Here is a 9,721-nt window from a genome sequence, read left to right on the forward strand (position 1 = left end):
AAGGAGAGACTTTGTGGATTCCGACGAGCATCAGGTCTCATATGACTACCCCAATCAACTACAGTGTATCCAGTAGTCTTACCGTTTAAAGTCCGGACGGCAGTCTAAATGGCTAATCTATGATATTAATGGACTAGATAGACTATTAGGGAATTTTTAATATAAAAATTCTAGACTAGTTCGATTAGATATCCTAATATTAAAAAGTCTAGATTGCCATCCGGATTTTTGGATTGAATATTAATATAGAAATATATGATATCATCATTATATAATATTGTCATTATATGATATCGATATTCAGTCCAAGAATCTGGTTCTTTTGGATTGTAATCTAAGCTTATTGAAGATTTAATTTATCCTATACAGATTGTATAAGATTTTCTGGATTTAAGTTGGATTATTTAATTTACAACATCTAGTATATCCTACAGTCCGGATTCTTGGATACACTGATCAACTACAATTAATTTGTGCCTTGACCTTGCTGATTTGTCACCACAAAAGCAACATATCTACCTATATCATGCATATTGGTACTCGTGTGTTCCTTTCATTACTGCAGTGGGAGTAACTGGAATACCCCTATCCTGGATCCTGGCAGTCAGCTTTCTTCCACGTGTTCATCTCTACTTTGTTTCCCTAGAGTTAATGCATCGTCTGAATAATAGGATGTCACTTGAGCGTTTTATTTCAGTTTTCGATTCATTCTTGCCATGATGTTGTTTCAAAAGTCTGTGGTGCAAATTAATGGTCAGGGAGATGATAGTTTGGTTTGCTTTCTTGGTTGCCAGGGGATGACTCTGGATCAACCATTTACGTTTCCTATGATTATTTAGGTGGATCTATTTGCATATTATTAGTTCTAGAATATTGATGTATGAGTGTATTGTTGGACATACTGTAGGAGTAAGTTGCTGCCAAATTTAACGGTGTTATACACAGTTCGGAATAGAGGGTTGTGTAAGTTATAAGAGGGGCTATATGTAAGGAGTTAGTTCACTGGTTCCACTTTGGATTTATGTGCATTTCAAGTCGGTAAATCTTAGTAATTTTATTAGGCTTAATGATTTTTTGACATCATGTACTCAACCTTTCATCCAATGTATCCAATAATCCAGACTGTAGGCTGGACTAGATGTTTTAAGTTAACAATCCATCTAGTATAGTTTATATTTTCAACAAGCCAGACTGTGCTTCAAAGGAGCTAGACTTTTCAAAATTAGATTATCTAGTCCGGAGTTTTTGTATTAGAATTTCCCAATAGCCCATCTAGCCCAATAGAATCACAAACTGGCCGCCCAAAAGAAATAGGGGAAGTCTATTGGGCACACCGCAAGTCTCATCAGATATATCACTTCAAACGGTGTCTTCCACATCTTTTCTATGCACTCGTAATTTATTCTGTACTCATATCAGGCGTCTTAGAGGCCCAGTTCAACTTCGACTCTTCTTCTTCTCCATCCGCATACATTTCTACTACTATTATCATTGCTGGCGCAAGCTCCAGCTTTGGCTTCTCAATCACGGGGATTTCTTCAATTTTGACAAAGCCAGAAGCCCATGATGATCCCAACTTTATCACTGTAACTACCTCACTCTCACTATCGATTTATATCAGCTCCTCATCATGTTCAAACAAAACAACTACATCCACTTAACCTCCAACTCCAACTTCCGCGACCTCATTACCAACTTCAGTGCTCTCAAACTCCTCAGCTGTACAAACGAGCTTTTCGAATTCTGCAACGCTAACCTTCCTCGCCTCTGCAAACACCAGCATGCAATTTTATGATCAATTACTTCATGAGTCTTAATGATATGAATACCACAATTTACAAATTCTATTCCAAAGCTGCATTACGACATGCGCAAGATAAGAATAGCGGATCAACAGACCGAACTTACAACAAGGAATGAAGCTTTGAAGCTGATATATCGATGAAGTGGCCGCCTGGAATAAATATCACACAAAATATGGAGATTAATTGCTTGGTAACATGATACAAATCATGGGTGGTGAGTATTCCGTGTTGGCTTTGGAAGCAATAGAGTGTTTGCTAATTTGTTCTTTCGGCTGCGACATTAGAGATCCCAAAAATCCTCTGGATTGGAAGTACGGTGGTATACTTCAAATTTATCCTATCGCATAAGATTACAAAATTACTCATATAACAGACCGAAAATACAATCCGGGAACCTGCACTGCCAATCTTACAGAATTCTAGAGAACTTACAATTCTGAATTGGAATGAAATTTTCTATACAACCGACCAGCCTGGCGGATATTGCTGCAAACATAATATGGGGTAATAGGTTAGATAACAGCAGCATAAACGATAGTTGGGAATGGCTTGGATAATATTCTGATACCCTTATCAATTTAACGGCACGAAATTATCTACTCCTGTTATCATTACTGCTGTAGCCAGTGATCTTTCTAGCAATTGTATTCAATTTGAGTTTGGCATTCAGCTGTGAAGTACGAATAACACGATCGATATCGGGATACCGTACTAGAAAGTCGATGGTTTCCAAAAATCTCCCTAGGCTACTGAAGTTTCTGTGGCTATTGCACTAATATCTCATGATATACGATATGAGCTAACATGAAATCAAACTGTTCAGCAAGGTGACTCGTTCATTTTACTATTGATGATTTATTGGAGTATTTGAATGTTTTTTGTAAGTCAATAGTTTCTAGTCTATGAATTATTATTCAAGTTCCTTTCTGAAGAGTGTGTGAGAAGATGTGCGATGTAGAGCAGCCAAAGTAATGGAAGGGTTTGAACTTGATTAAAAAAGAATTTCATTGTGACTTTATCGCCTATCATGTAAAGACGTATAACTCATAATCAGGGTAATGAATGGTTGCGGAGTTTGTATTTACGATGAAGATTACTCCCATTTGCCCTTCGGCTACGCAGTACTTATGAGTCATGTTATGGTGGTTAATGATTCAATGTGGCTCCGAAGTGCCATGTAAGTACATGAGGTTGATCTAATCTAATGGCATAATTCGTGTAGATAAGAAATACATAATGGTCCATTGGATTGCGCCCCTGTTGTAATAAATCCGTCTGATTCAGTATTGTTCGACATTCTAAATCTTCTGAGAAATTCCGCTTGGATGTTAGATATTTTTACATTTTATTCTCTAAATTAACCACTTACACATGGATATGCTCCTCAAGTGTGTCAGTTTATTGATCCTTAATTTCTAGAATGGGAATTAATGAAAGAGGACTCACGATCACCGGAAGAGCCACGAATATTTAAATGGGAAATCATTGTTTTCACTTGATTCAAATCAAAAGATCCCCTGATTTCAATGAATTAATGTCCCTAAAGCCTACAAATGTGAATTTCTCCAGCTATAAGTACACAACAATTCCAAAGCACAAACTTTAACCGCAAACTAGACCACTCAAACCACACTAACCCTCCATACAGTCCACTTCATCTCTTGCAAATTCCGCATACCCCCATACCCGCAATCACTCCCGCAATCACTCCCCCAATCATTCCAAAACCACAGCCCATCTATATCTAACAAGAATCGAACGTTTGTTCCGCGTTCAACCATCCAGTCATTCTGTTCGCGATATCGTTAACATAGCTTGCAGTAGCTCCCTCAGCATCATTCAAATTGCTTTTATCGACCTCTCCAGAGTTGTAACATCTAGCAGCTTCATAAATGTTTCCAAATTGATTGATGCATTGGACGAGACCATCACCTTGCGTTGTGCCTTGAGTTCCATCGACGATCATTTGGTGAATGGATGAAGCCTGAGCGGATGCAGATGCGGAGTTTCCGACGAATTTTGCACCGCCTACGGATTGCATGAGACCCCTGGAATATGGTTAGTGGTCTGTATCAAATAAATTGTTTGAGGGTGAGGATGGATAGGAAAATTAGTACATACGGGTTATCAGGTTGGCTTGGGTCTGGGTTTGTGCTGGTGTCAATATTGACACATCCACTACTCTCTTGCAAGATCGTGGCGAAGATGAATCTTGGGTCCACAAAACTAGCGCTAGCGACGGTCAAGATTGAGTTGTACATGTCATCAATCTGTGTTTGGCTATCGCCAGAACCAAAGGCGCCGGTACTGGCACACGATTCCTTGAGGTACGTGATAGATTTATTCCACATAGCCTCAAAGGAAACCCACTTGGAAGATGGTGGAAATGATTGCCAGCCGCCATAGTAGCATTTGTAAGTGTCGGAACCTTTGCCAACGCCGGTATTGGTGGTAGATTTGGGGTTTTTGTTACCAGCGCCGGAGGTGAATGCTTCTGCAAGAGTAACCTTTGCGTTGGCAGGGGAGGTAGAACTATCGCGACCATCTAAAGGAATGGCAAGTGTAGTGGTGGCGAGGCAGGCTGCCGTGATGAGGAATTGTTGCATATGCATGGTGGAAATACAGGTACAATAAGTGACTGTGAGAAGATGGAAATATAGATCTGATGAATAGAGCAGAAGATGCAAGAAAAGTTGCTGCTGAAGAAGAAATATCTGTTTATGTGACCGTATTATATATGAAAATCTTCAAAAAAGCTCCAAGGTTATGTTGCACGAAATGTTATCAAATCACCTTGCATGAACCGCAATCAGCAGATGTGAAGCCCAGGTCGCGCGAAGAGAACCTTTGTGGACCTTCTTGCTGACATTCATCCCATCTTGCAGAATAGATTAGTAATGGTAGCAAGAAGGAAAGAATCTCTTTTCAATGTAGTAGTGGGCTCTGATGAACATGCGTTACACGAGGTGCTACTCTTTGTCGGGCAGTTGCCGTAGCTTCAGTTCCACAAACCCAGAGAGCGAACCGTTTCTAGATTGGCAACGTGGAGAATATCGCTCCTTTGGTAACTCGTAAATTTGTAGCTCTGATATAATCCTGGTATCGATTCTGAAAACAGGTTAATGAGGATTATTTGAAAGCCGTCGAAGCCCACAAATGTACGGGAAGAAATTGTAGAGTGAATCCATCAATGACGTCCTGAGGTTTCCATGGCTATGTTGGAGACAGGAAACTAATACCCGGCAGAGAATCTAAAGAATCTTTAGTCCATATAACATAATACAATACTACATATCCCTGATACTTCAAGTCTTCAAGAGATCGACGTGCATTGCTCGATTTGCATGCACTCAGTCCATGTTCGAGCTATGGCGTTCAAAACTTTAACGAACGGCCAAAAATGGTCTAACGTGAAAAGAAGCAAATTTCAACGTTCCTTACGGATCGATTCCTTCCTGACATGACTTCATATCATCCGATCTGGGTAAACATTCCATCCCCATTTTTTACGGCACAGTGTAACATCTCATGCTTTACCTGTGCTTACATAAGAATCCTTCGCTGACAAATTCCCATAATGTTTAATGAGCATAGTGCCTATTGGCACATTCAGGAGTGGCTCCGTGCACTTGAGTGGCGAGTACTCGCTCAATATAGTTGCTGGAGGATCGAGTAAATCCTGATGTCAAATCATTAAATGATGGATTTTCCAGAAAAGTATTTACAATTCCTCCCACCAGGTACTCGCGCTGCCATAAAGTATGAAACTCGGACGCTAGAGAAACAAAGTAATGAAATTCCTCTTGTAGAGTCACTAGTTTACCATCTTTAGGTATGTGCCCCTTAGCTGGCCTCACGAGTAAGTAAATTCTTATTTTAGGGTGTCATGACTCGATGGATTCAAGCCACAGGGTGATAATAGGCCCCAACGCCACACACAACCATAAAAGAGTTCACGCAGGAACTGATCGCACCAATCAATTGAACAGCCGAAACTGATCAAATCGCCGTCTTGAAAGTTGATACACTCAGAGTTTAATACCTCATGGTCAATCCGAAAGTACCGCATACACTGAACAGATTGAGAATAAGCCCATACTATTTTAAGCATAAGTTTTCTCGCTTGAATTAAGGTTAACTAGATCAACAGGGACCTGTCAAACGGGAAGATATGCAACAGAGCGGGTAATTGTCATCGACCTCCTCTCCGTGCTTCCCGATATTTACGTTTTGGCGGGAGAGGCTAAACCTAAAAGGGTATGGGCTTATTCTCAATACGTCCAATTACGGAAGGTAACAATATAAATCTGCTGATGTATCGCTTAATTTGGCTCGAGCATTAAGTTGGTAGGTGCGTCCCGTACGCGGCTGAACCTTCTAACCACATTATCTCTGACACGATCCTTCTAAACTTTCAATGTCACATCGTAGGATCTCGGGGAAAATGCTCATTTCTCATCACGAAGATCTACCATTAGATTGCCAAGATTAGATTAATCGATCTCCACGAAATACTATATTCGGAATTGTCATCCAGTGCGGCTGGATGTGTACTCCAACTATGTGGTTTGTGTGTATCGGTATGAAGAACAGATGAACGTCATATCTATGGAAATATAGGTTTGAGCCGCGATGGGACGGCTCGTATTTTTCTCTGCATGCTATCTTTTCGAGTGAAGGACATAAATATATATGGCCAGCGAAAGCCTTCATCTTTGCCATCTCACCTTCCATCTTACTATCCCTTCATACAAATCTCCCAGTTTTCTTAAGAAAAAATCGTAGCTTCAGTCTATACATCTTCAACATGAAGTCTACCTACTTTCTTTCTGGGGCAGCTATTGTTTCAGCCGTATCAGCGTTGGCTACTCCACAGCTGTCTGTTGAAAAACGAGGTAATAAATACCTCTCCTTCGCAAAAGTTATGACTAACACTCTTTAGCTGGAGTTGATGGCCTTCCTTCCGACGGAATAGTTTCAAACGGTGTAGCCTTTGGCTTCCTTCCATCGGATGGCTATCAGGTGGCTTCTCCAGCCTATACCATGTCTCAAATAAACAGCAAGCTCGGTGGAAAAGCCAGTACTTATGGCTGGTACGCGCAAATAACATCTAGCACCTTCGATGGATCTCAGCTCCTTGAACGTCTTGATGATATCGTTGCGTCTGGTGCTGTATTTCAGCCAGCGGTTATGCCGTATATCCAATTTAGTCAAGTGAGCAGCAGTGTAGCCAGTCAGGTTGCAAGTGTGTTGGAACAGTTCACTGCGAAGGGCGTGGAGGTTTGGTTGAGATTCGGTCATGAGATGAACTACTATGTCGTAAGTATTGACCATTCGAGCATCACCGCTATCTCGATTAACATTTGACTAGACCAGTGGTACATACCATGGAACAGCCGACGAGTTCGTCACAGCTTGGAAGAATATCCATGCAGCTGTTTCTAGTAATCCCAAGATCAAAATGTACTGGTCTCCTAATGTAGACACTTCGGATGCCCCGGTTGCACCATATTGGCCCGGAGCATCTTATGTTGATATCGTAGGCGTCGATTGCTATCCCTCCTCAGATTCGGCGCTTTCCTCCTCCGCTTTTTCAAACTGCTACAGCAACTTCTACAAAACCTACTCCGCCGCATACAACATCCCATTTGCCATCGGTGAGACAGGGTATGCTGGGTCTTCTGGAAATACTGCATGGCTCAGTCAATTGGTAAATCAAAACATGTGCGATTATCCAAATTACATCGCTGCATCATGGTTCGAGTACAACAAAGAAGCGGACTTTTTGATTGTGGAGGGAAGTTCATCAATTCTGTCTTCTACCCAGAATTTACTTTTGCATAACACGAAGACAGGTTGCGGCTCTGGTAAGATATCTTTGGCATCCCGCCTCCTCGAGAATAAAATACTAATTTGGAATATAGGTGGATCGCTCCCTTCCACTACTCCCAAGAGTACAGCACCAACTACCACTAAGCCTGCCAGCCCAACAGGAACCTGCACTTGGGGCTGCGAAGGATGGGACTGTAGCTCAAGCAGTCCTTGCAGTGGGGGTCGCACCTGCCAGAGTGGTATTTGCCATCAGCCAACCTGTACGTGGGGCTGCGAAGGATGGGACTGTAGCTCAAGCAGTCCTTGCAGTGGAGGTCGCACCTGCCAGAGTGGTTATTGTCATCCGGCACCAAGCTGTACATGGGGCTGCGCTGGATGGGACTGTAGCGCAAGCAGCCCTTGTAACACGGGCCTCACTTGCCAGAGTGGTTACTGTCATTCACCAGCAAGCTGTACTTGGGGTTGTGAAGGATGGGATTGTAGCGCAAGTAGTCCTTGCAGCGGCATTCTCACTTGCCAGAGTGGCTATTGTCATTAGATAGATACCTTCTAATAAACATAAATGGCATCGTTTCCATAGAACATTTAGTATCGCTAGAATCTAGGTTTCTTTGCATTAATAGATAAATAAAACGGTACAACCTTCAGGCCTTCACAAAAGTCAATATTACTTTGTACATCGCTCACTCTTCGCCCTTATCCCTCTTCTCAATCTCCAACAACTGCTTTGCTAGATCCACAAAAGTATCCTCCTTACTCCTAAACTTCAATCCCAAGACCTTCTCAGCCTTCTCACTACTACAGGTAAAAGAGCCATCTTCCAGCCCCTTATCACCTGGAACCCCTTGTGGTGTTCTATCTTCCAATCCTGGAATATTCTTACGGAGAATATCGCTGATGTTCTGAGATGAGATTTGCCCTTCACAAATGATGAAGCGCTGTCCTGATGCTTCTGAGAGAGTTGCAGCCAGCACGTGAGCCTCTGCTAAGTCCTTGAGGCTTGTTAGATGGTTAACAAGATAGAAGAAGTGAAAAAAGTACTTACGCGAACGTCAGTGAATGTATGAAGGCCATCTAGTCAATTAGCACAATTTTCCACGGCGATGAGAGTACTGAAAAAACTTACTTGGAGGTAGCTCAGCATTCTTAGATGAATTGAAGAATCCACTGTAGATCCTTGAATTTGATTGATTCAAGTCATTTGTACTTGAAATGGTATGTCTCAGCGGCCCATATACCATCGGAGGCGCCAAAGTAACCAGATCAAAATTCGGTTTCTCCTTCTCCACAAAGTCCCACGCTACAAATAATCAGTACTAACCTTTAATTCCCAATCTCTAGAGAAAGAAACTCACCAGCCAACTCCGCAAACTTCTTACTCGCTTGATATGCATTATTCTGTGTACCATGCAATGCACTCTCCCACGTAGTAGGATTCCAATCTGCCTCTGTATAAAGCTTTTGCGGCTGACTAACAAATTCCGCGTCAAAATCCACAACAGCTGCACAACTACTCGTAACCACCACTCTCTTAACTCCGGGCGCATTTTTCTTCACACTCTCCAAAACGCCCATTGTTCCCTTGATCGCTGGATCAAGAAACTCACGATTATCCGTGATGACTTTATAGAGAAATGGAGAAGCAGTATGAATTACGATATCGAAAGAAGGATCTGATTTGACGACTTCGTCAAACGCTCCTGGCGCAGTGATATCGGGGACGATACCAAAATCGAGTTGGGATTTGTACGTGGGGAAGTCGGAGGAGACTTGCCCGGCTTTCGATTGGGATCGTAGTATGGCGCGGACGGAGTGGCCTTGTTTGAGGAGGTAATCGAGCACCCATGAGCCGATAAAGCCGTTGGCTCCGGTGAGGAGGATTCGTTTGGACATTATGTTGATGCTAATTTGAAAGTGTAAATTCTAGGATATGAATCTTTGAAGGTCAAATTCGAGCTCTGGGGAAAACATAAAATTGTTAGGGAGAAACTTAGGCTTTGTATGGGTGTGATTTATCCCACATTTGCATCCATATGTTCCCCCATTAATCATCATGTCTGTCCCTGTGTAACTAAGGCGTGGGG

At 42.0% G+C, this 9,721-nt stretch overlaps 5 protein-coding genes across 5 annotated transcripts; 2 read left to right on the forward strand and 3 right to left on the reverse strand.

Moving 5' to 3' along the window:
- Positions 1-1,399: 1,399 nt before the first annotated feature.
- On the reverse strand, positions 1,400-1,689 carry SS1G_00511 (predicted protein; the record flags this gene model as incomplete). Its single annotated transcript, XM_001598372.1, has 2 exons — positions 1,400-1,604; positions 1,652-1,689. The coding sequence occupies 2 exons, from the start codon at positions 1,687-1,689 to the stop codon at positions 1,400-1,402; spliced, it is 243 nt and encodes an 80-aa protein (XP_001598422.1).
- Positions 1,690-2,012: 323 nt separating this feature from the next.
- Positions 2,013-2,175, forward strand: SS1G_00512 (predicted protein; the record flags this gene model as incomplete). The annotated part of the gene is made up of 2 exons (XM_001598373.1): positions 2,013-2,019; positions 2,090-2,175. The coding sequence occupies 2 exons, from the start codon at positions 2,013-2,015 to the stop codon at positions 2,173-2,175; spliced, it is 93 nt and encodes a 30-aa protein (XP_001598423.1).
- A 655-nt stretch (positions 2,176-2,830) lies between these two features.
- Positions 2,831-4,417, reverse strand: SS1G_00513 (hypothetical protein; the record flags this gene model as incomplete). The annotated part of the gene is made up of 4 exons (XM_001598374.1): positions 2,831-2,919; positions 3,252-3,322; positions 3,566-3,853; positions 3,927-4,417. The coding sequence occupies 4 exons, from the start codon at positions 4,415-4,417 to the stop codon at positions 2,831-2,833; spliced, it is 939 nt and encodes a 312-aa protein (XP_001598424.1).
- A 2,195-nt stretch (positions 4,418-6,612) lies between these two features.
- SS1G_00514 (hypothetical protein) lies at positions 6,613-7,781 on the forward strand (the record flags this gene model as incomplete). Its single annotated transcript, XM_001598375.1, has 4 exons — positions 6,613-6,700; positions 6,748-7,124; positions 7,177-7,472; positions 7,730-7,781. 4 exons carry the CDS (start codon positions 6,613-6,615, stop codon positions 7,779-7,781), a joined length of 813 nt encoding a protein of 270 aa, XP_001598425.1.
- A 539-nt stretch (positions 7,782-8,320) lies between these two features.
- Positions 8,321-9,682, reverse strand: SS1G_00515 (hypothetical protein; the record flags this gene model as incomplete). The annotated part of the gene is made up of 5 exons (XM_001598376.1): positions 8,321-8,629; positions 8,683-8,711; positions 8,764-8,937; positions 8,993-9,560; positions 9,659-9,682. The coding sequence occupies 5 exons, from the start codon at positions 9,680-9,682 to the stop codon at positions 8,321-8,323; spliced, it is 1,104 nt and encodes a 367-aa protein (XP_001598426.1).
- Between the last annotated feature and the right edge of the window lie 39 nt (positions 9,683-9,721).

Source organism: Sclerotinia sclerotiorum, genomic scaffold, assembly GCF_000146945.2.
Source record: "Sclerotinia sclerotiorum 1980 UF-70 scaffold_1 genomic scaffold, whole genome shotgun sequence".
Lineage (NCBI taxonomy): Eukaryota > Fungi > Ascomycota > Leotiomycetes > Helotiales > Sclerotiniaceae > Sclerotinia > Sclerotinia sclerotiorum.